This window comes from Gopherus evgoodei, chromosome 4 (assembly GCF_007399415.2).
Source record: "Gopherus evgoodei ecotype Sinaloan lineage chromosome 4, rGopEvg1_v1.p, whole genome shotgun sequence".
Lineage (NCBI taxonomy): Eukaryota > Metazoa > Chordata > Testudines > Testudinidae > Gopherus > Gopherus evgoodei.
The window spans coordinates 117,251,443-117,276,295 of record NC_044325.1 but is presented as its reverse complement, the minus strand read 5'-3'; the positions used below and the strand labels follow the sequence as shown (position 1 = coordinate 117,276,295).

Genomic DNA, 24,853 nt, shown 5'->3' with positions numbered 1-24,853 from the left:
AGGGGGGAGGAGAGAGGACTCCGTGCGCAGGCTCCCCCTCCCTTTCCTGCTGCCTGAACATGGCAATCAGCTGGCTTGCAGCGTTTAGAGGGAGGGGAGGGGAGAGAGGGGGAGAAGCCAGGACGCAGCCTGCAAGTAAAGGGGGAGAAGATGGTGGGGAAGAAGAGGCGGGTCAAGGATGGGGGCTTGGGGGTAGGGGTGGATGTGGGCAGGCCGGGGGTTGAGCTTCCAGCCCCTGGTGCTTGCAGAATAGCGGACGTTGCCCTGGAACCTAACCCACCTATTTACATTAATCTTATGGGGAAGTTGGATTCACTTAACATCGTTTCACTTAAAGTCGCATTTTCAGGAACATAACTACAACGTTAAGTGAGGAGTTACTGTATTATTATCTGTCGTCCCTGTGGTCATACATCCATACAATGGACACTGTAGTCCTAGTCAGACACTGGACAATCAATTCTCCAAGCAAAACTAGGTTTTCTTCTATTGCTTTAGTCTTTTTATTTTAGTCTTCTGTTCTGCTTCATATCAGCAAGACCTGACTTTTTTAACAATTTGGGGACTGGTATTACCCAAAGTTTTGGATAAAGCTAACATTGTCTAGACTTATTGGACCAAATTCTTCCCAGCAATCTGCATAGGAGTATGCAAGAAAACCCACACTGAACAAGGAAGAAGAAGGATCAAAGCTATTTGAATTGATTTCTGGCGTATCTGAAACAGTGGTGTAAGGATACTTCACAAAACTTGGATGAAAAGGAAACAGAGGAGTGTTACCTGACATGGCCTGGAAATCAGAGTTCATGATTCACACTGATATGTACATACTCCCTGGCCAAGGACAGACCATTAATATCTTCCTGTTCAGGTCTAACATAGGGTTTGCCAACCCCATCCCATTCTCTCGGAGATTATTCTCATACTTATTAGGAATAAATTCTCAGTGGGTTGTGTACAGACCTGGTCATGGCAATAACATGGGTGTAATTTGCAGCAGTACAGGACCTATGTACATTTGGGAGCTGTTTATTTGTGTTTCTATGTTCCAGCTGGAATTTGATCCTAGTTTTCAAGTTAAAACTTGCCTTTCATGATCATTGGAATTCTCCTCTGTAGGAACATGTAAGAAAGAGCCAACCATATAACAAAAACAAGACTTGAGGTTATACTACGGCGTGGGCCTGGCCGCCGCTTCCCGCAGCTTCCATTGGCTGGGAACGGCAAACCACAGCCACTGGGAGCTGCAGGCAGCTGTGCAAATGTAAACAAACAGTCTGGCGGCCCACCGGTGGATTACTCTGATGGGCTGCGTTGGGCCTGCAGGCCGCAGGTTGCCCACCACTGAACTAGACCATCCCTGACAGGTGTTTGTCCAACCTGCTCTTAAAAACTTCTAATGATGGGGATTCCACAACTTCCCTTGGAAGCCTGTTTCAGAGCTTAACTACCCTGATAGTCAGAAATGTTTCCTAATATCTAACTAAATCTCCCTTGCTGCAGATTATTCCTTCTTCTCCCACCTTCAGTGGACATGGAAACAGCTGATCACCATCCTCTTTATAACAGCCCTTAACATATTTGCAGAGTGTTATCATGTCTCCCAGCTCAGTCTTCTTTTCTTAAGACTAAACTTGGCCTTTTTTTTTTTAACCTTTCCTCATAGGTCAGGTTTTCTAAAGCTTTCGTCATTTTTGTTACTCTCCTCTGGACTCTCTCCAGTTTTTCCACCTCTTTCTTAAAGTGTGGTGCTCAGAACAGGACACAGTACTCCAGCTGAGGCCTCACCTGTGCTTAGTACAGCGGGACAATTAACATACTTCCTGTGTCTTACATACATCACTCCTGTTAATAAACCCCAGAATGATATTAGCCTTTTTTTGCCACTGCATCACGTTGTTGACTCATATTTAGTTTATGATCCACTATAAACTCTATATCCTTTTCAGAAGTACTACATCTTAGCCAGTTATTCCTCATTTTGTACTTCTGTGTTTGATTTTTCTTCCTAAGTGAAGTACTTTGCCCTAACTTTATTGAATTTAATCTTGTTTAATTTAGACCAGTTCTCCAATTTGTCAAGGTCCTTTTGAATCCTTTCTCCAAAGCACTTCAACCTCTCCCAGCCTGGTATCCTATGTAAATTTAATAAATGCATTCTCCACTCCATTTTTCAAATCACTAATGAAAATATTGAATACTATTGGACCCAGGACTCGCCCCTTCAGGACCGCAGTAGATACACCCTCCCAGTCTGACAGTGAATCATTGATAAACTATTGTTTGAGTATGGTCTTTCAACCAGTTGTGCACCCACCTTATAGTGAATTCATCTAGACCGCATTTCCCTAGTTGGCTTCTGAGAATGTAATGTAGGACACTAATCCAAAGGGGCACCAGACCTGCCATAATAACAGATACAAAATCTGCAGCGATATTTCTACTGCTACAATGATCAATACCACTCACAATACACCTTTCAAGATCCCTGGGTCCTATGCATGCCTATCACAATATGTAGTGTACCTCCTCCAGTGCACTAAATGCCTCAATAACAACTCGGGGGGGAAACGAGAAAATCACTATGCTCCCAAATGAACTCATGCAGAAAAATGATAAATGACCTGAACAAGAGTTCTCTGTAAGCCTGCACACATATACGCACTCTGTTGACTTTGATATTTCGAAATCAGTTGCTATAAGTTTTGTCCAGAGTAGTAGATCTGGGAACCAAATAATGGTCTGGTTCAGTATGAATTAATTTAGACAACTACTTCAATCCTATCACCTTAAACTTTATCTTATTCCTCCCTTGAAACAGGTTTGATTTGTTTTGTTTATTAAAAAAAGACAGTTTCCAGCAGTAGGAACTAGACGACATGTTAATGACTGCTCTTTGGATCAGTCAGAACAATTCATATCTGTTTCACATAGTACAGAACATCCTATACTGCAGTCTGTTTTGTCCATGATTAAAGCTTAAGAAGCTGGAGAAAAGTAATTGTATATTTTGGTATTTACACTGCCAGTATGAGCTTCTATGAGTTCTTTTCTGTGTCATTTACAATCCTAAGTGGTGTTGGGTAAGGTGCAGGGGTGGCGGGGGGGAAGTGGGCTATGCTGTTATTGGAGGAGGCAGATGAGTGTAATGGGAGGAGTGGGAGGGAAGACCCTTCACATGAATATCCAAGTTTATTATTGTTAAAGAACATTTGTGTATAGAGCATAGTGTTTTATATAGCTAGTAAGACAAAGTCCCTGCCCCCAAAAAAGCTTACAGTCTAAATTGGTCATGGCAAGACAGGACCTGAGAGGAGATCAGTATAGGCTAAAGGAGGAGAGAGAAATGGAACATACAGAATAAGAGTACTTGTGGCACCTGTGACAGACCCAGGGCCAGTGGGGTGCAGGAGTCTGTAGAGGGCAAATATACTGATCACTGGATGAGTAGTTTTCTGTTCCCTGAGTGACCAGAGCAGGGGCTGCACTGGAGTAATCAGGAACTTGCTAGAACCAATTAAGGCAGACAGGCTGATTAGATCACCTGCAGCTAATCAAGGCAGGCTAATCAGGGCACCTGGGTTTAAAAAGGAGCTCACTCCAGTCAGGTGGAGAGGAGCCAGAGGAGAGAAGTGCTTGTGAGGAGCTGGGAGCAAGAGGCACAAGGAGCTGAGAGTGAGAGGGTGTGCTACTGGAGGACTAAGGAGTACAAGCGTTATCAGACACCAGGAGGAAGGCTCCTGTGGTGAGGATAAAGAAGGTGTTTGGAGAAGGCCATGGGAAAGTAGCCCAAGGAGTTGTAGCTATCATGCAGCTGTTACAGGAGGCACTATAGACAGCTGCAATCCACAGGGCCCTGGGCTGGAACCCAGAGTAGAGGGCGGGCCAGGTTCCCCCAACCTCCCAGCTCTGATCAGACACAGGAGGAGCTGCCCAGACTGTGGGGAAGATCACTGAGGGTGACAACTCTGCCAATAAGTGCAGGACCCACCAAGGTAGAGAAGGAACTTTGTCACAAGGTATGTTACACTATGGGATTATTCGATTTTACATAAACCGGTTTTTTTAAAACAGATTGTATAAAGTAAGTGCATGCGGCCACACTAACCATATTAATTCGGTGGTGTACGTCCATGTACTGAGGTTAGCGTAGATTCTGGAGCGTTGCACTGGGGTAGTTATACGTAGCTATCCCATAGTTCCCGCAATCTCCCCCGCCCATTGGAATTCTGGGTTGAGATCCAAATGCATGGTGGTGCAAAAACAGTGTCGCAGGTGATTCTGGGTAAATGTCATCACTCAATTCTTCCTCCGTGAAAGCAACGGAGACACAGCCAATCTATTTCGCGCCCTTTTTCCCCTGGGATTGCCCTGGCAGACGCCTAGCATGGTAACCATGGGGCCTGTTTTGCCTTTTGTCACTGTCACCGTATGTGTATGGATGCTGCTGACAGAGGCGCTACTGCAGTGCTACACAGCAGCATTCATTTGCCTTTGCAGGGTAACAGAGATGGTTACCATCCCTATTGCACTGTCTGCCATTGTAAATTGGCGATGAGATGACGGTTATCAATCATTTTGTACCTTTTGCAATTGGAAAGTGGCGATGATCTTTATCATCATTTTTGTACGTCTGCTGCTGTCAGGGTGCTCCTGGCTGGCCTCACTGAGGTCGGCCGGGGGTGCATGGACAAAATGGGAATGACTCCCCGGGTCATTCCCTTCTTTAGTTTTGTCTAAAAATAAGAGTCAGTCCTGCCTAGAATATGGGGCAAATCTACTAGAGAGCCAGAGAGCACAGCCTGTCCAGGTCAGAGCCCAGAGATCCCGCAGAAATGATGAGCTGCATGCCATTCTAGGGGGTTGCCCCTGCAACAACCCCACCCATTGCTTCCCTCCTCCACACTGCTCCTGGGCTACCGTGGCAGTGTCTCCCCATTTGTGTGATGAAGTAATAAAGAATGCAGGAATAAGAACACTGACTTTTTAGCGAGATTAAAATGAGGGGGAGGCCAGCCTCAGCTGCTACGATAGTCCAGGCAGGATATTAAAAGGTGAGGGGGAGAGTAGTGCAGCCTCTCGCTGCTATGATAGTCCAGGGAGTACAGAATCTTTTCTTTAGACATGAAGGGTGCGGGGGGGCCGATGGAGCTCAAGCTCAATGCTGTGATGAGGACGGTTACCCACTATTTTGCACCGTCTGCCGGAATGACGGGGGCGTCATTCCCCATTTTTACCCAGGCGCCTCTGGCCGACCTCATCGCAGGCCAGCCAGGAGCACTCACGGGCTGATGACGTTTTCCACTGTTTTGTACTGTCTGCCTTCAGGAAAGGAAGGGGAGGGATGCTGCTGTTCAGTGACGCAGCACCGCATCTACCAGCAGCATGCAGTAGACATACGGTGACATTGAAAAAAGGCTGAGAAATTATTTTTTTCCCTTTTCTTTCACGGGGGGGAGGGGGATAAATTGATGAGATATACCTCTGAACCACCCTGGACAATGTTTTTGACCCTTCAGGCATTGGGAGCTCAGCCAAGAATGCAAATGCTTTTCGGAGACTGCGGGGACTGTGGGATAGCTGGAGTCCTCAGTCCCCCCTCCCTCCACGAGCGTCCATTTGATTCTTTGACTTTCTGTTGCGCTTGTCATGCAGCACTGTGCTGAGTCCCTGCTGTGGCTTCTGTCTATCATAGCCTGGAAATTTTTTCAAAGCTTGTCATTTCATCTTCTGTAATGGAGCTTGATAGAACAGATTTGTCTCCCCATACAGCGATCAGATCCAGTATCTCCCGTACAGTCCATGCTGGAGCTCTTTTTGGATTTGGAACTGCATCGCCACCCGTGCTGGTCAGAGCTCCACACTGGGCAAACAGGAAATGAAATTCAAAAGTTTGCGGGGCTTTTCCTGTCTACCTGGCCAGTGCATCCGAGTTCAGATTGCTTTCCAGAGCAGTCACAATGGTGCACTGTCGGATACCACCCAGAGGCCAGTACCGTCTATTTGCGGCCACACTAACCCTGATCGGACATAGCAATACCGATTTGAGCGCTACTCCTCTCGTCGGGGAGGAGTACAGAAACCGGTTTAAAGAGCCGTTTATATCAATATTAAGGGCCTCTTTGTGTGCACGGGTACAGGGTTAAATTGGTTTAACGCTGCTAAATTCGGTTTAAACGTGTAGTGTAGACCCGGCCACACACCTTAGAGACTAACAAATTTATTTGAGCATAAACTTTAGTGGGCTACAGCCCGCTTCATCGGGCGCACAGAATAGAACATATAGTGAGGAGATATGTATACATACAGAGAACATGAAAAGGTGGGAGTTGCCCAATCAGCTCTAAGAGGCTAATTAATTAAGTCGAACTGTTGTCTGCAGGAGAAAAAAAAATTGTAGTGATAATCAAGATAGCCCATTTAAGACAATTTGACAAGATATTTAACATGGGGGAAATAGATTCAATGTGTGTAATAGAATGAGGTTGAAGTTGCTTGGGTATCATATTCTGTATCAGTTTAGTTTCTGTTTGTTTTTCATCATTTATAGTGCCTTGTAGAAATCCTGCCAACTCTCAAGATAAGTCAAATTAATCTTTGCTAAGAGAATGTAGTAAATACTGAAAAAGAAAACTAGTTCTTGTTCTTGTTTTATTGCTTAGGCCATATCGAAATGGAACTAAACTGGAACCTTGGCAGAGTCTTCCATCCAGGTTCAGCCACAGTCCGGGTGACTGATTTGAGGTGGCAAGGTCTCCTGAATCCTAGCCCATTGGTTAAAGATGATGGAGAGCTACTTATGGATGAATACCTTTCCCCCAGTAAACTGGTGAGTGGCCTCTTGTTTTTGTAATGCAGCTGCGAGGAGCACACTAGCATATAGTCACATTATCCTTGCTTGTTAGCGACTTTAATCAAGATTGCATAAATATGGAATAGCTGTATGTAGCATAATCATAATTCAAACCAAATCTAATTAATTCTTTCTAAAGTTCATTGAGTTCTATCAGAAGAGGGATTTCTACACGGACTGTGTGGTGGAAATTGGAAACGTAATTAATTTAATTTTTATTCCTGAATAGAGTAAAATCATCCAAACGCCACTCTCACTTGCCTATATGTTAGTCTTGAGAGCCAATTATAAAGTACTGAAAGTATTTTAAGTACTTTCTATATTTATCAAAGTGCCTATAGTTTTCTACTTCTCTCAAAGCATAATTGAAAGCCATTATGCTTTTTGACAAGGGAAAATGATCTTGGTGCAGCCTCTTGTAAGAGAATGATGCATTTAAATCTATTGTGAAGAAACCCTTTATTTCACAGTGTGACAGTGCCACCCATAAGGCTTTATTGAATATATAAAACATATTCTAGTTATGTCTATATATGTCTATATACACATAACTAGAATGTGTTTTGTTACATGTGCCATGTGACATATCTCTGTAAAGGTCATGATCTATTAATCCTATTTGTATGCATGTTATCATTTTTGTATTTGAAGTTATTAATGTTGGCTGCATACTTGTTTGATTCAAAGTAGGCTGTAGTGAAGCAGTTGGTCAGCTTCCAGAGAAAAGACTATTCTCAGTAAGTGCCCCATCAAGAAACACTTAAGCCAACAATGAACTTGGAGACACCAATCCACATCTGGAGTTTCCCAGGAATGTGGATTGGCTGATAAGGAACTCAGGGCTGGTCCACACTATGGGGGGGAATCGATCTTAGATACGCAACTTCAGCTACGTGAATAACGTAGCTGAAGTCGAATATCTAAGATCGGATTACTCACTTGTCCACACCTTGCGGGATCGATGTTCGCGGCTCTCCGTGTCGATTCTGGAACTCCGTTGGCGTTGATGGAGTTCCGGAATCGATATAAGCGCGCTCGGGGATCGATATATCGCGTCTAGATGAGACGTGATATATCGATCCCCGAGCAATCGATTTTAACCTGCCGATATGGCGGGTAGTCTGGATGTGGCCTCAGTCATGCATGGACATGTGACTTGCCTGGGTGACTCCAATACTTCATTTTGTAGCTGGACTTTGCATAGGAGGGAGGAGGGGGTCTCCACCCACAAGAGAATGTCTATTTAAGCCCAAGGGAGACCCTCCATTTTGTCTTCAGCTGGCTAAAGAGAGAGCCTCTCCACCCCCAAAGATATCTGAAAGAAACTGGAACAAAGGACAGTGACTGTATGGGGCGTGAGTGGTTGCTGGACCTAGACTAAAAGGAGATTAATCTGTAAAAGGAAGCAGTCTGGAACTGGTGAGGATCTTATCTATATTCAGTTTCTTACTGTATTAGACATAGACTGGCGTGTTTTATTTTATTTTGCTTGGTAATTCACTTTGTTTTGTCTGTTACTACTTGAAACCACTTAAATCCTACTTTCCATATTTAATAAAATTCCTTTTTACTTATTAATTAACCCAGAGTATGTGTTAATACCTGGGTGGGCAAACAGTTGTGCATATCTCTCTATCAGTGTTATAGAGGGTAAACAATTTGAGTTTACCCTCCATAAGCTTTATACAGGGTAAAATGGATTTGTTTGGGTTTAGACCCCATTGGGAGTTGGGCATCTGAGTGTTAAAGACAGGAACACCTCTGTTAGCTGCCTTTAGGTAAACCTACAGCTGTTAGGGGATGTGATTCATACAAGGGTTTGCAGCAGGCTAGCAAGGCTGGCTCAAACCAGGCAGGGTACTGAAGTCCTAAGCTGACGGGGCAGGAAAGCAGGGGCAGAAGTTGTCTTGGCACATCGGATAGCAGCTCTCAAGGGGGGTTCTGTGATCCAACCCATCACACACAGTATATCGTATTTACTGAGTAGTAGTGAAGAACAGAAACCTTTGGGGTTCTGAGAAGCTGAGAAACGCTGCGGTGTGGAGAGGTAAGCAACAGAGAAGTTGCAATAAAGACTGCACCTTTCTGCGTGTCACAGAGCTGAGCTTCATGGCAGAACTTTGTACAGGAGTGATGGGGCTGAGGTTATGTTTTGGACAGGCCAGGGGAGTGGTGGGAATATGGTCATTGCATCTGTGAACTGCCTAGACCCACTGGACCTCAACTCCAGATTTGTGGAAGGGTAAGTCGATGACAACTAAAAAGCCAAATGAGAAATCAGTCATAGCTCTAGGAAGAACAGAAGTCTAACTCTGGTAAGTTTAAGTGCTCTTCTGCATTCTGCTCTACAAAGTACAGTGCAAGCACTCTGCTACTGGCTGTATACAGCAGCTCCTAGAGTCACGTGATTACCTCAGGTTCTAAGCTTTCATTTTAAGAAAGCAAAAGCAATTTTGTAGCCCTCACAGTTGGGAAGAGAAGATTGAACATGTGACCTGAGTGTAATCAATACAGTGATGTTTGCTTGAGTTTGCAGACAGCTTCTGTCAATAGCTCTGAGCGGTGAAGAAGTGCAGTGGACCTGGCCACCTATACAGATCCACCCATCTGCTGTAAGTAGTGAGGAGCACCTCCGCTGCCACCACCTCTCTGGGGTAAGAGGTGAATCCTGTTGTTCCCAGGCGTGAAAGTAACTTAAAGGACTTACTGATATGCTGGAGTCCTGAGTTGGGTGTGGCCTCAACCGGAAGAGACGTGGCCTTTCAAGATTTAAAAGAGCCCCAGGAACTTTAAATTACTCCAGAGCTACCCACTGCAGAGGCGCTGGGAGCCCTGGGGCTGAGAGGCGAATTAAAGGGCCTGGGGCTCTGGCCATCGCGGAGCTCCAGGCCCTTTAAATCACCGCGGGAGCCCTGCGGGCCTCAGGGCTCGGGCTAGGACTGGAGTAGCGGTGGCAGGGCTCCTGCAGTGATTTAAAGGGCCAGGGGCTCTGGCCGCTGTGGCGTTGTCACGAAGTCACCGGGCGATGCTCTGGAACTGCTCCCCACCAAGCCAGTCAGGACTTTGGGGAGCCTCCTCTTCCTTGGAGCAGACTTGTTCAGGGCAAGAAGCTCACACATCTTCACCTCCTGGGTCTCTCCTTGGAGCATTCAGCATCCTCTGCCCCTGCGTGCGCTTCCCACAGCGAGTCCACCCCAGCGGGGTCCTGGGGAAGCCACCGGGTTCTGCACCCCCACTTTGCAGTCAGACATGACTCTCAGCCAGCCAGTAAAACAGAGGTTTATTCGATAACAGGAACAGGGTCTAAAACAGAGCTTGTAGATACAGCGAACCGGACCCCTCAGCTGGGTCCATTCTGGGGGGCAGTGAGCCAGACCCCCAGGTCTGCCTTCCACCCTTGACCCCAGCCAGCTCCAGACTAACAACCCCTCCCAGCCCCTTTCCCGGGCCAGGAGGTCACCTGATCCCTTTGTCTCCAACACCTTCAGCTGGCACCTTTGCAGGGGAGGGGCCCAGGCCATCAGTTGCTAGGAGACAGAGTGTCAGGCATTTAGGTGCACTGGCCCTTTGCTCTGCCAGATACTTAAGAACTGCCATGGGGACACTGAGGCACCAACACAGTACTCAGAGAAAACATTAAGAACTTTCCCAGTTCGTCACAGGCATATATAATTTTTTTTATATAGATAGATAGATAGATAGATGGTGTGGACTAAAAAGTGTCCAGAATTTTATGCAGTGCTGTTGTAGCCAGGTCAGTCCCAGGATATTAGAGAATCAAGGTGGGTGAGGTAATTTATTTTATTGGACCAATTTCTGTTGGTGAGAGAGACAAGCATTAGAGCTACACAGAGTTCTTCACCTTGAATGGTCCCTTAGGGTACGTCCAGACGAGTAGCGATCGACTTATGGAACATGTCCCCGTCGACTCCAGAACTCCTCCAGAGCGAGCAGCGGTAGCAGAATCGACGGGAGAGCCGCAGCCTTCGATCTTGTGCTGTGAGGACGGGAGGTAAGTCGGAATAAGATACGTTGACTTCAGCTACGGTATTCCTATAGCTGAAGTTGCGTATCTTACATCGACGCCCCCTGCCCTTCAGTGTAGACCAGGCCTTAGAATATGTGCTAACTACTTATGCTAGATGATCTGTTCCACCTTGCATTTTGCGGTGGCACTCTAAGTACCTTTCCCAGACCTGAGGAGAAGCTGTCTAGTTCAAAAACTTGTGTCTCTCACCAACAGAAGTTGGTCCAATAAAAGATATTGCCTCACTCACCTTGTCTCTCTAAAGTAGCCTTTTGCTTTCTTAGGGAGCCTTATCCAAACCCACTGAAGTCAATGAAAAGATACCTACGGACTTCAGTGGGTTTTGGATAAGGTTTTAAGACATTACTTCAGCCAGCATGTATCCCGTCTCTTTCCAAAGCCATATTGCTTTTTATTAAACAATAAACTATTGTGAGAAAAGCTTTAATGTTACCATCATCCCTAGCAACTGAAATTTCATTATACACTTTATTTTTTGTATTAACAACCAGTTAGATCCTCCTACAAATATGAATCTCTTCCTTTTTTTCAGATTTCAGAGTGGCAGCCATTTTAGTCTGTAGCAGCAAAAAGAACGAGGAGTATTTTTGGCACCTTAGAGACTAACAAATGTATTTGGGTATAAGCCTTCGTGGGCTAAAACCCACTTCATCGGATGCATACAGTGGAAAATACAGTAGGAAGATACACACCTCTACCTCGATATAACACGACCAGATATAACACGAATTCGAATATAATGCGGCAAAGCAGTGCCCGGGGGGTGGCGTATGCATTCTGGTGGATCAGCGCAAGATCAATATATCCGTTTCACCTATAACTTGGTAATATTTTTTTGGCTCCCGAGAACAGCGTTATATCGAGGTAGACGTGTATATACACAGAGAACATGAAAAAACGGATGTTGCGGCAATATCCTTTTTTTCATGTTCTCTGTGTATATATATCTTCCTACTGTATTTTGTACTGCATGCATCCAGTGAAGTGGGTTTTAGCCCATGAAAGCTTATGCCTAAATACATTTGTTAGTCTCTAAGGTGCCACAAGTACTCCTCGTTCTTTTTTTCCTTTTTTTCAGTGAAGCTAAAGCAGTTTACTTTGTGTCCACTCCCTAGTGGATTGGATCAGGTCCAAGTACTTCAAGGTTGCATGTTTTCATATTGATAGGGAAGCCCACTTATCAGAACAAGTATTAAATGAATGTGTTTTGTCTATCTGATTTCTACTGTATATGGTCACTTATATGCCCTGGAACCTGACTTTTGTGTTGGCATTATTGGAACACACTTCCTCTTCAAAGGAAAAATTATATGACATTGTCAAGGAAACATTAACAATGTTTACAGCTTGTTTTAATAATATATCTAAGTTATCTATCTTTGACCTTATCATTACTCACAGTTGAAACAGCTGCTTCCATAAAGTCACTTCCCTCAGCTTTTTCAAATGTCAAAATAGAGCCACTGCTCAAACACTTTAATCTGAAACAAATCTTCAGGTGGGAAGGTTGTTAAAACAACCACATGCCATTAATTATCAAGATGTGTGAAAGGCTTTGTTTTATTTTTAAAAGTATATTTACAGTATCTTATTCTTATTTGGGGTGTTATTCTGTGTTATAATCTCTGCGTCTTCCAAAAAAAAAATTGAATACAAGAGTGAAATTAAAATAAAATTCTCACACACACACTAAAGCCAGATGTATTTTCATTCATGTAAGAACACGCTTAGGACCTGATCTTTCAAACTGTTGCGTGTGGGCAGACCTCTGCGCCTGCACTGAGCTCCACCAATGGGTCTTTGTACAGACTCAGTAAGTTGCAGGATCAGGAGCCTTATTCCCTCCCCCCCCCCCCCGCACACACACACACACCCCGTGAAGCATTGTGTAAGCCCCCACTGAAATCTGTGATGCTCCATGCAGGCACAGGGATCCAGCTGCACAAAACATGTTGCAGGCTCAGGCTTTACTTCTTGGTTTATAGCTCTACAGGGTGTTCCACTCTTGCATCTGATTCTTGTTTTATGGAGGCACGGTTGGTTTAAGGAAATATTGGAGTTATCTTCGTGGTATAGTTTGATTCTTTTTATTAGGGTTCTCTCTGTGTGAAATCCCCCAGTGAAGATTTCAGATTAAGGATTGGTGAAGAGGCTCTGTTGCTAAAGACTCTCAAAGTGGTGCAATATTTCTGTTGTTTTGCCCCTTTGAAAGGTTTTTTTTTTTTTCTTACGGATGGGAAGAATTTGGCCCAAACTGTTTAACTGTGAGGAAAATACTCAAAGTGTAATGCTTAGGCCTTGGCTACACTGGCGCTTTACAGCGCTGCAACTTTCTCGCTCAGTGGTGTGAAAAAAACACCCCCCAGAGCGCTGCAAGATACAGCGCTGCAAAGTGCCAGTGTAAACAGTTCCACAGCGCTGGGAGCACAGCCGTGCTCCCAGCGCTGCAAGCTAGTCCCCATGAGGAGCTGGAGTACGTGCAGCGCTGGGAGAGCTCTCTCCCAGCGCTTGTGCTGCGACCACACTCGCACTTCAAAGCGCTGCCACGGCAGCGCTTTGAAGTTTCAAGTGTAGGCAAGCCCTAAGTTTGTCAGGTCCATACCACAGACTTCCCATTTGGTTTGGTTCTGTATTGAAAGTAATGGCTGCACCTGGCTTGAATCACTAGTTTGACATTCAATTTTGAGAGACAAACCTTATGTGGGTGTCAGGAAGAATCAGCTCTCCCTTGGCAGATTAAGTCCATTTTAGAAAGTCAAATGCTCTTCCAGATATTTCATATTATTAAAAATAATCTTTTCTGTGACATTCTATATTTTGGGGGAGCGTACTATAACCCCCATATTCCTCATTGTCATATAATCGTGATCTTACATAGAAAGTATCCCTTGTAAGGTATCAGGGGAAAGGTTATGATCTGCTGAAAGTCATTTCTCTATCCATATATGTGTATCATTAATGCACATGAAGTTATGAGAATTGTGTTGTATGGTGGTCACTAAAATATGCTGTAAGTTGGGGAATCAGCCAGACTTTAGTTCCCCAGAGGCAACAGCAAGGAAAGTAACCAATGCCCAGGTGGGGTGTCAAACAGCAAGGGAGCTACAATGCAATGACTCACCTGCATGAGGCCACATCAGAGGAATTGCTCGACCTTGCTTGGAGAGACTCAGCAATGCCCCCAGACATGCCTGGATTTGTGCTCCCCGAGCACATGGACTGAGGATATAAAACAGACAGAGTGGATACATACTGGGCCCATCTCCTGCCCCCACCTTCGCTGCAAGCAACTAAGGGCTTGTCTACACTGGCAATTTACAGCGCTGCAACTTCCTTGCTCAGGGGTGTGAAAAAACACCCCCCTGAGTGCAGCAAGTTTCAGCGCCAGTATAAACAATGCCCCAGCACTGAGAGCCGCACTCCCAGCGCTGGTAGCTATGCTTCTCATTGAGGTGGGGTTTTTTTTAGAGCACTGAGAGAGATCTCTCCTTGTGCTATGTCGCGACCACAAGGCATGTTAAAGCCATGGCAGTGCTTTAGCGGTGCCAGTGTAGACTAGCCCTAAGACACTGAGAAAAAGACAAGACTCCAGCAGAGGAGATTGGCCCAGGTTTAAGGAACAAACCTGTATATTAAGGACTGCAATATCCAGTGGAGTGAGAAAAACTGCTTAATTTAGATGTTGCCTAGTCTAATAGGGTTGAGAGTTTAGACTGCGTGCTTATATTTTCTTTTCTTTTGGTAACCACTCTGACGTTTTGCCTATCACTTAATATCACTTAAAATCTACCTTTTATAGTCAATACATTTGTTTAATTATTTATATGTACTCACTGGTAAAGATAAAGTGGTGGGCAAATCTACTCAGGTTGGCAAAGGCTGGTGTATGTCCATTTTCCATTGTTGAAGTGGTGAACTAATTAATAAATTTGCACTGCCCATCCTATGCAGTGCAAGACAGTATATTCCTGGAGTCCAGTGCTGAGCGATGGGGGGATTTGGCTGGTGCCTTTCTCTGTGTGATTCATGGGTGGGTCTGGAAGCAATCATGCAATCTAGCTGGGTGTGGGGCTCCACATGCTGTTGTGCTGAGTGATAACAACTCCTGGAGGGGTTGCTGCTGTTCACTAGCAAGGCATTGTGAGAGACAGTCCAGGCTGGGAGAGTTCAGGGGGCACAGTCCCAGGCTGCATCCTGGTCCCAGGCTGCACCGTACAGGGATTCCATCACAACTTCTAGTTCTGAATTTCTGATGCTGTCAAGGTTTGTGTGTGTGATCTCTACAGCCGAAAGGAAACATTTTGCTTGTCTTGATTTTTATGGATCTTGCTCCATTACCTTGCCTGATAAATTGCAGCAGTGTTTTGCTCTGCAAAGTGATATACACATATTCAGACGGGGTTGTTACTTCCATTGCTGTAGAGAGGTTGGGATGTATTTCATGTGCTATATGCTCATTCTCTTGGGAGAAAAGAATATATCGGAGGGTCCTGCATCTACAGATTGGATTCTTACTGAACTGACTAAATACTTTCCTTTCCTTTTTTTGCTTGGCTGAAAGTTTGCCTCTAAGGTGAAAACAAAATAAATTTGACAAGAAAGCCACAGATGGAGCAAACAAATGCAAAATCTTGATGAACGATTACAAATGTGGTAAAGGTCTAGAAGAGAGAGGGGGAATTAGTTTCACTGGGATTTTATGACTCTCTGCGCTAGTGTAGCTCACTATGGATGTTAAGGAATCTCTGCGCCAAGACCCCATTTAGTCTGTCTTTTCTTTTATGCATTTTTACCTAATTTTTAATACTGTTAGAAAGTATAGTGAAAGCTTGCATCTGTTGTAATAGAGTGTTTATCCTGCTGTTTAAACATCTGACGTTGCATACTGAAAACATCCTGACAAAAATCTTGATCATTTTGTTCATTAATTAGATTTTGATTTTACACAGTCATGTCTGCTTAGCTAATATACCATAATAACAAATTAAAAATTCTTATCATGTCATATCATGTGAGTTTGTTGCCTCAATGTTGTATCACTGTAGCCTTAACTACTTGGTAGGTAAACAAGGTCAAGAATCATTGCATAACAAGTAGATCTTTTGGTATATCTTTTGATGTATCTACCCATGAGGAGAGGGAGAATCTTTAAAACAAATTAAAAACAAAAACGGATACATTTTTATATCTCTTCCTCACCCATTCTGGCAAAAACCTTGAATGTTGTTGTATACAATTACAACTGAGAATTTATTACAGAAAATATAAGAACTGATACTGGGAGATGCTCAGCACCTCTTGTAAGGTCCTGAGTGCTGTAAATTTCTTTTAGTCAGGGTCATTGAAGGTTCTCAGCAACTCAGCATGGAAAATATGCTGTTGAGTAGTTAAGCATTTAAGCGCCAATCCTGCAGGTTCCATCCTCATCCTAAACTCTGCCACCAGTGCCCTCTCCTACTCTCCACATAAAGATCAGGAAATGCTCCATTCCCACCCATCTTCCTTCCATCCACACTCTTGATTATATGTTGGAGGCCCAGCATCAGCTGGAAGGGAGAGTAGGTAATGCATATGCACAAGGTGGCAGAATGAAAGTTAGTGTAGCGATGCTGGGTGTTTCCAGCCTATACATGGGGGCATATGACAGACAGAGGAAAGGTTCATAATGGGACCTTAACTGAGAATTTCCTGACTTTGTATTGTGTAAATTCTCAATTTATAAAGTTCTAGTAAATTTTTAATTTTAAGAGGAATGAATTATTAGCCTTATAGCAACGTTAACATTTTTTTGTGGGGGAGTTTAAGCTACAGTTGGAAACATGAGCTTAGAATATCTGTGAAAAGCAAAAAACATGAATGGACATAACTCCAGTATTTGCATTCGGGTATGTATTTAGTCAGAAAATAAGCTCATTACTAAGGAATTCCTAAATTTGTCAAATTAAGCAGAACCGGCAGAACAAATGTACAGCTTGGAAAAGCTTCTGTGACAACTGTACACAACTTGCTCTTCAAGCCTTTGTATAGCATCTCTGCTTGTAGAGGAGTACATAAAAAATCTGAGGAATAGCGAAAACATTAGTTGTATGCACTAGTGTTAAACAAATGTTACTTGCAGTTAAGGAATTTATATATAGAGGTTGCAAGAGGGACTAGAATCTAATTTCTTAGCATTCCCAGGTGACTGTTCTGGCAGATGAGAAGCACTGCCAGATCAGAAAAGTTTTATTTTATGTTTTATTTTATTTTAACTCAGAACTCTGTTAAATATTTATTGCCTTTACTTGTCATTAAGAAGAATAGCTTTCTAAACTAGTGCAAACTTTACCATTAAATCCCTGCCAGCCCCTTCTGGTGATAGGAGTGGTGCATAAGACACCATGGAGTATTTTGCTAAAAATACTGGCGGTTTAGATTACTAATTGTCCCTACAGTTTCACATGGGAAAATGCTTTGAGACGTTTGTTCTTTAGGGAGGCACAGAGATGTCACGTGAACTTTATGCATCTTTGTTATACTGACAATACATCAGTACTCAAGGAATTGCAAAGTACTTTTCACAGAAATCTCTCCGTATAAATAAATAGTACATGCTCAGAAATTCATTTGTTTAACCTCTGTTGTATAGAAAACTTAGGGCAGCCCATTGGGTTTGCTCGGCTGGACCAGACAATTGGGTCATGTAATTAAGCATCCCACATCAGAAAGGGATTAATATCTGATTCTTAAGAAAGTAACCTCCTCTGCCCATAAAATACCTAGTTTTTTTGTGCAGTGCTTTATGTGGGTGTGGGATGGGGAATTGTTTCCTGATATAAACAGATGATCATTTTATCCCCTGAGGCACGAATTTTGATTTCTTTAAATTTATCTTTTCTCACAGTGATCATGAATTCATCCAGCCATCTTTCAAAATCAGCTGTTAGACCAGGTTGTCACCCCTTTCTGCTTGCTTTGGCTGGGACAAAGCAACTGAAAACAACTGAAGATTCCTCTGGTGTAAAGGGATCCTCAGGGGGCATAGAGCCTGCATATCTAGCTTTATGCCCTTTCCCTTTCTGGCTCCTGGCACAGTAGACAATACTGGAGAAAAGAGGTATGGCAAGAGTGACTCTGTGCTCCAGCAATTCCTACCTACCAAAATGTCCATTAGACAGGGATGGCTCTAGGCATTTTGCCGCCCCAAGCACGGCAGGCAGGCTGCTTTCGGCGGCTTGCCTGCGGGGGGTCTGCTGGTCCCGCAGCTTCGGTGGACCTCCTGCTGTGGGAGGTCCACCGAAGCCGCGAGACCAGTTGGACCCTCCGCAGGCAAGCCGCCAAAAGCAGCCTGCCTGCCGCCCTCGCAGTGTTGGCAGAGCACCCCTTGCGGCTTGCCGCCCCGAGCATGCACTTGGCTTGCTGGGGCCTGGAGCCGCCCCTGCCGTTAGAGCTGTGGACAGCCATAACTTTGAGTAGCCCTGAGACATCTCTAATTTATGCCAAAAACTGTTTCGGCCCCTGGCTGGCCCGAAGAACAAAGAGGTACAAAAATGACTTAGATCCAGTTTTACCCTACTGTCCACTTTCATCTGCCCCAAACATTTTTCTGCCCCAGCTTAGATCTTGCCCATAGTGCTTGAGCTTTACTTATTATATTTACACTATATTTATAGCAGTAAATTCCACAGGTTGTCTGTATACTGTGTTGTAATGCTCTCCTCAAGGCAGCCCAGAACTATAAGCCATTGTGTTACCCTTCTGCCTTATCAAGAGTGATCTTTGCTGGAGATTACACTGTGTCAGCTTCCTGCCACTTTAGTCTGTCCAGGTCTCCTGCAAACTCCTCAAGACTGCCAGTCTAAACCTTGCTTTGCAAGTAGTAATCAGCAAACCTAAGTTCCTGAGTTCCCCAGAGATGTCTCTCTGTACTCTCCAGTATCTCTCACTGAGCGCTCACAGAAATTACTAAGTTCACTTCCTCTGGAGAAACAGTATACAGTCAGGCTTCAGAGTGGTAGCCGTGTTAGTCTGTATCAGGAAAAACAATGAGGAGTTCTTGTGGCACCTTGGAGACTAACAAATTTATTTGGGCATAAGCTTTCGTGGGCGAAAACCCACTTCATCAGATGCATGGAGTGAAAAATACAGTAAGCTGTATATATATTACAACACATGAAAAGATGGGAGTTGCCTTACCAAGTGAGGGGTCAGTGCTAATGAGGCCAATTCAGTCAAGGTGGAAGTGGCCTATTCTCAACAGTTGACAAGAAGGGGTGAATATAAACAGAGGGAAAATTACTTTTTGCTGTGTTAATGAGGCCAATTCAATCACAGTAGATGTCACCCATTCCTAGGGTGACCAGACATCCCAATAAAATTGGGACTGTCCCGACCAATATTTGGTTGTGATGCAATTTGTCACGATATTTTGCAGCACTCTGCTTTTTTTTTTTTTTTGGCTCCACCGGCGACCCGCCCCCCGCCCTCATGTGTCCCGATATTTTCTTCCTCTCATTTGGTCACTTTACCCATTCGCAACAGTTGACAAGAAGGTGTGAATGTCAACAGAGGGGAAATTACTTTTGTAGTGACCCAGCCACTCCCAGTCTTTATTCAGGCCTAATTTGATGGTATCCAGTTTGCAAATTAATTCCAGCTCTGCAGTTTCTTGTGAAGGTGGTTTTTTGAAGTTTTTTTGTTGAAGAATTGCCACTTTTAAGTCGGAGTGTCCAGGGAGATTGAAGTGCTCTCCTACTGGTTTTTAAATGTTACAATTCTTGATGTCTGATTTGTGTCCATTTATTCTTTTGTGTAACGACTGTCCAGTTTGGCCAATGTACGTCAGAGAGGTATTGCTGGCACATGATGGCATATATCACATTGGTAGATGTGCAAGTGAATGAGCCCCTGATGGTGTGGCTGATGTGGTTAGGTTCTATGACGGTGTCCCTTGAATAGATATGTGGACAGAGTTGGCAACGGGGTTTGTTGCAGGGATTCATTTCTGGGTTAGTGTTTTTGTTGTGTGGTGTGTAGTTGCTGGTGAATATTTGCTTCAGAGTGGGGGGCTGTCTGTAAGCGAGGAGTGGCCTGTGTCCCAGAGTCTGTGAGAGTGAGGGATTGTCCTTCAGGATAGGTTGTAGATCCTTCATGATGCGCTGGAGAGGTTTTAGTTGGGGGCTGTAGGTGACGGCTACTGGCATTCTGTTACTTTCTTTGTGGGGCCTGCCCTGTGGTAGGTGACTTCTGGGTACCCTTTTGGCTCTGTCAATCTGTTTCTTCACTTCACCAGCTGGGTAGTGTAGTTTTAAGAACAGTTGATAGAGATTCTGTTGGTGTTTGTCTCTGTCTGAGGGATAGGAGCAAATGTGGTTGTATCTTAGAGCTTAGCTGTAGACAATGGATTGTGTGATGTGCAGGGCCGGTGCTTCCATTTAGGCGACCTAGGCGGTCGCCTTGGGTGCTGGGATTTGGGGGGGGTGGCATTTTGCCACCCTCGGTGGCAATTCGGTGGCGGGGGGTCCTTCCGCGCTCTGGGTCTTTGGCGGCAATTCTGCGGCGGGTCCTTCACTCACTCTGGGACCCGCCACCAAAGTGCCCTGAAGACCGGGAGCCATGGAAGGACACCCCCCCGCCGCAGAGTTGCCGCCAATGACTGGGAGCACGGAAGGACCCCCGCCTAGGGCTCCAAAAACCCTGGCACTGCTCCTGGTAAAGTGGTCTGGGTGAAAGCTGGGGGCATGTAGATAAGTATAGCAGTCAGTAGGTTTCCGGGAGTGTTTGTTACCATTGCTTATTTGCACTGTAGTGTCCAGGGAGTGGATCTCTTACGTAGACTGGTCCAGGCTGAAGTTGATGATGGGGTGGAAATTGTTGAAATCTTGGTGGAATTCCTTAAGGGACTCCTTCCCACGGGTCCAGATGATGATGTCATCAATGTAGTGCAAGTAGAGCAAGGGAGCTAGGGGACGAGAGCTGAGGAAGTGTTGTTCTAAGTCAGCCATAAAAATATTGTCATACTGTGGGGCCATAGAAGTGCTGCTGACCTTGAAGATATAAATCATCCCCAAATCTGAAATAACTGTGGGTGAGGACAAAGTCAAAGTTCAGCCACCAGGCTTGCCATGACATTACCGGGGATACTGTTCCTGATGGCTTGTAGTCCATCTTTGTGCGGAATGTTGGTGTAGAGAGCTTTTTTGTTAGTCTCTAAGGTGCCACAAAGACTCCTCATTGTTTCTACATCCATAGTGACTAGGGTGGTGTTTTCTGGAAGATCACCAGTGGATTGTAGTTTCCTCAAGAATTCAGTGGTGTATACAGTCAATTGGTTTAATGGAGGACTCACATTTATTTCAATATAACAGCACTAAGATGGTTTATAGTAAAATTATAAATAAGTTTATTAATAAAGAATAAACATTTAAGTGATACTAAGCAGAGGTAAGAGAAACAGAAAATGGTTACAAACAAACAAAAAACACATGCTTTCCATCCAGTGTCTAAATCTTAACTTTAGCAAGTTTGACAAAGTGAGAATGTTCTTAATATTTCCTCTGAATACTATATGGGTGCCTCAGTTTTCCTCTATGCATTTCTTAAGTATCTAGGTGGTGGGATAAGGGTGTGTGATTGTTGCAGAGCCCTAGAGGGCCAGTGTGAGCTGTCTGCACAGAGAATGGCTGACACATTGTCTCCTGGCAAATCGCGCCCTGCAAGGTGCCAACTAAAGGTGTTGGAGAACAAAGAAATCAGGTGGCCTCCTTGCCTGGGAAAGAGACAAAGGCCAGAGTTGGGGCTGGAGGGGGATTCAGTTTGGGGAAACGAAGGGAGACCCAGCACCGTGGACTGGGTTCCCTATCCCCCAAGATGGACCTGACTGAGGGGTCCTGTTGTCTGTACCTACAAGCTCAGTTTTGGACTGTATTCTTGTCGTCTAATAAATCTTCTGTTTTTCTGGCTGGCTGAGAGTCACGGTAAATGGCAGGAAGTGGGGGGTGCAGGGCCCTGACTCCTCTATATTCCATGACAGCAAGCTATATTTTTTTCTTAAACAGTTTCTCACTTACAGCAGCTCCTACCCGTCAGGCCAGGAGGATCACCCATTCACTTGCTTAGAGGGTGCTGTTCCCTGTGTACCCCAGCAATGAATAACTAAAGGGGTTCTCTTCCTTTCTTTTCATAGTCCAGTAAGATTTTGAAAAAAATCTTTGAAAAGTAAACCCAGACCAAGTTCCTCTTCCTGCTGGGTTGTAGACGCCATGCTGTCTTCCTCATCCTTTCGTCAACTTTTTTTTCAATTGGCTTAATCACTTTGTTTACTTTAGATGTAATTGTACTTCCAGTGTCTCTGGCCTCACCTTGCTCAATTTACACTGGAGACACAGGCAAACAGCTGAAACAACTTTCCTTTGTCTAGGGCAGGCTCGATTTATGCATTGTCTCCTAAACATATTTTAAGAATATATTTCCAATGTGCATATTTTATTCTTTATCCACATTGTGCATTGATATTCTTGCCCAGTGTATCACCAGTTTACATATGATACCTTAGAAGATACTTTTTGGACACATATTATGACAACAAAAACAACGAGGAGTTGTTGTGGCACCTTAGAGACTAAGTTTTATTTGGGCATAAGCTTTTGTGGGCTACAGCCCATTTTTTCAGATGCACCAAGTGAAAAATACAGGAGCAGGTATAAATACGTGAATGGATGGGGGTTGCTTTACCTCACACTTGGTAAAGCAACCCCCATCCTTTCATGTATTTATACCTGCTCCTGTATTTTTCACTTCATGCATCTAATGAAGTGGGTTCTAGCCGACAAAAGCTGATGCCCCAATAAAATTGTTAGTCTCTAAGGTGCCGCAAGGACTCCTCGTTGTTTTTACTGATACAAACGAACCAGGCTACTACTCTGAAACCTGTAAGTATACAAATTATGACAGTGTGTGTCAGGTCTGATATGAATTACAGTATAGTGGGCCCTCTGCCAGTGAGCACTGACGGGCTCTTAGCATTTCATTTTATTCTAAATTTTCTCCCTTTTAATTTTGTTGAGTGTCTCCATGTTCTCATATTATGGGCAAGCCTAAAAAGGAGAGAAACTGGTGAGTGTTCAGTATGATCTTCATAATTTTGAATGTCATCATGAAATTCCTTCCCCAACTCTTCTCCTTTCAGGCTCCATAAATCTAGTTGTGACATGTTGATAGGAAAGATGCTTCATATTTCCAACTACTTTAATATTCCATGAAAAAATGCCTTTGGAATAGGAATTTCTCCAACTATTCTTCACAACTCAACTGCCCTCTAACTGCCCTCTCTGCCTTCTGTTTGCTAAAGAGCTTATATGCAGTGTTGTTGTAACCATGCTGGTTCAAAGACTAGAGAGACAAGGTGGGTAAGGAAGTATCTTTAATTGGACCAACTTCTGTTGGTGAGAGAGACAAGTTCAGAGCTCTTCTTCAGGTCTGGGAAACATATTCAGAGTGTCACAGCTAAATACAAGGTGGAACAAATTGTTTAGCAGAAGATTTTGGGGAACCATTCATGGTGAAGTGACCCGTTAGCACGGGGAGGGAAGGGAAGTGGGAGGGGAAGGCAGGTGCAGAGGTGGGGAGATGTTAGTGGGTTATAGATTGTTGTAGTAAGCCATAAATCCATTTTCTTTATTCAGTCTGTGATTTGTGTCTAGCAAAGTTATGAATTTAAGCTTCCAACATCATCTTTAGAGGTGTTGTGCAGGTTTCCTTTGAGGAGGAGGACTGATAGGTCAGATATAAAGTGATCACTTCACCTGCAAGTGAAGATGCTCTCTTGCATACTCTTCCTGTGGTAGCAGTGTCGCTTGCAAGGGGCTTACCTGCTCTGCTGCTGGCTGTCATGCCAGGTACTCTTTCCTCATTGTTGCCTGTTGCACCAGGTGTGTCGTGAGGTTGGTTCCGTGGTGATTTTAGTAAAACATGAACAAATGGAAGAAGCTCAGCTGAGCTGATGGAGTTAAGAACTGGGAGCCAAACAGTTAAAGTATTTGGAAGACTCTCATGAGCATGTTAAATAATAAAGAAAGAAATACTTACATGAGCACAATATGCTCCCCCATGCCCCTATGCTTAGTCTGCATGTTCCTGGCTAGACACACTTGGCATGGAGCCGTAGGTGTAATGATGCTGTCTGTGGTAAGCTTCTCTCAGAGCCCTACACAGAGCAGAAATCTAAGGGGCTTTTTGAGCTGAAATCTGAGCAGGAGTTAATGATGCTAAAAATAAGGCTCTGGCGGAGTCCTGTCAATGGATTTTACTGCATAGCCACAACAAAGGGGAGTCAACAGCAGCACCACTCCTAAGAGAGTCCTGGTGGGAGGTAGAGGCTGGGAAACTGTGCAGAGGGAATGCAGAGGACTAAAGAGAGTCCTTTTCTGCAGATCTTTCAATCTGCTAAATTTACAGGCCTCCTCTGTGAATTGCCACAATCTCCTCCTCACTGAGAGAAGGATCAGAAATGCTAAAGCAGCTGAGCTTCCTAAGCCAGTTTTACCCTTCCATGGGACTGTCACATGGCATCTAGTACTAAACCAGTAGATGCACAAACCATGTTATCTGTTGGAAAAGCTTACTGCAACAGGGAATGTAACAGTGAGGAATTTCTGATTTATTTTGAGGATAACGTCTTTTTGATTTGAAGGAAACTACCTCCATGGAAGCAGGGCAGTTTCTGTGGGAGACAAATATGAGTGCTTCTCTGTGGTGGTTGTGGCAGGGACACTCGCTGAGGTTCTGGATGTGCTTGGGGAGCTTTAGGCTAGCGCTTTACGCCTTTTTACCTCTCGCCTAATAAAGTCTAGTGGGAACAAAATACATTCTATACATTTTAATGGACCCAGTGATCTTAAAACTGTAGTTTAAAAATCAGTTTAACAAATACGCCGCTACCCCGATATAACGTGACCCGATATAACATGAATTTG

General features: G+C 44.2%; 1 protein-coding gene across 3 annotated transcripts in view; it reads left to right on the top strand.

The window, feature by feature from the left end:
• Window positions 1-24,853, top strand: part of LRRC56 (leucine rich repeat containing 56) — a 125,257-nt gene that overhangs the window by 15,797 nt on the left and 84,607 nt on the right. For all 3 annotated transcript variants that reach the window (XM_030560705.1, XM_030560707.1, XM_030560706.1), the window contains one exon: window positions 6,663-6,829. In XM_030560705.1, the coding sequence (XP_030416565.1) occupies window positions 6,674-6,829 (156 nt within the window). In that variant the 5' untranslated portion in view covers window positions 6,663-6,673. The remainder of the gene's footprint in view (window positions 1-6,662; window positions 6,830-24,853) is intronic.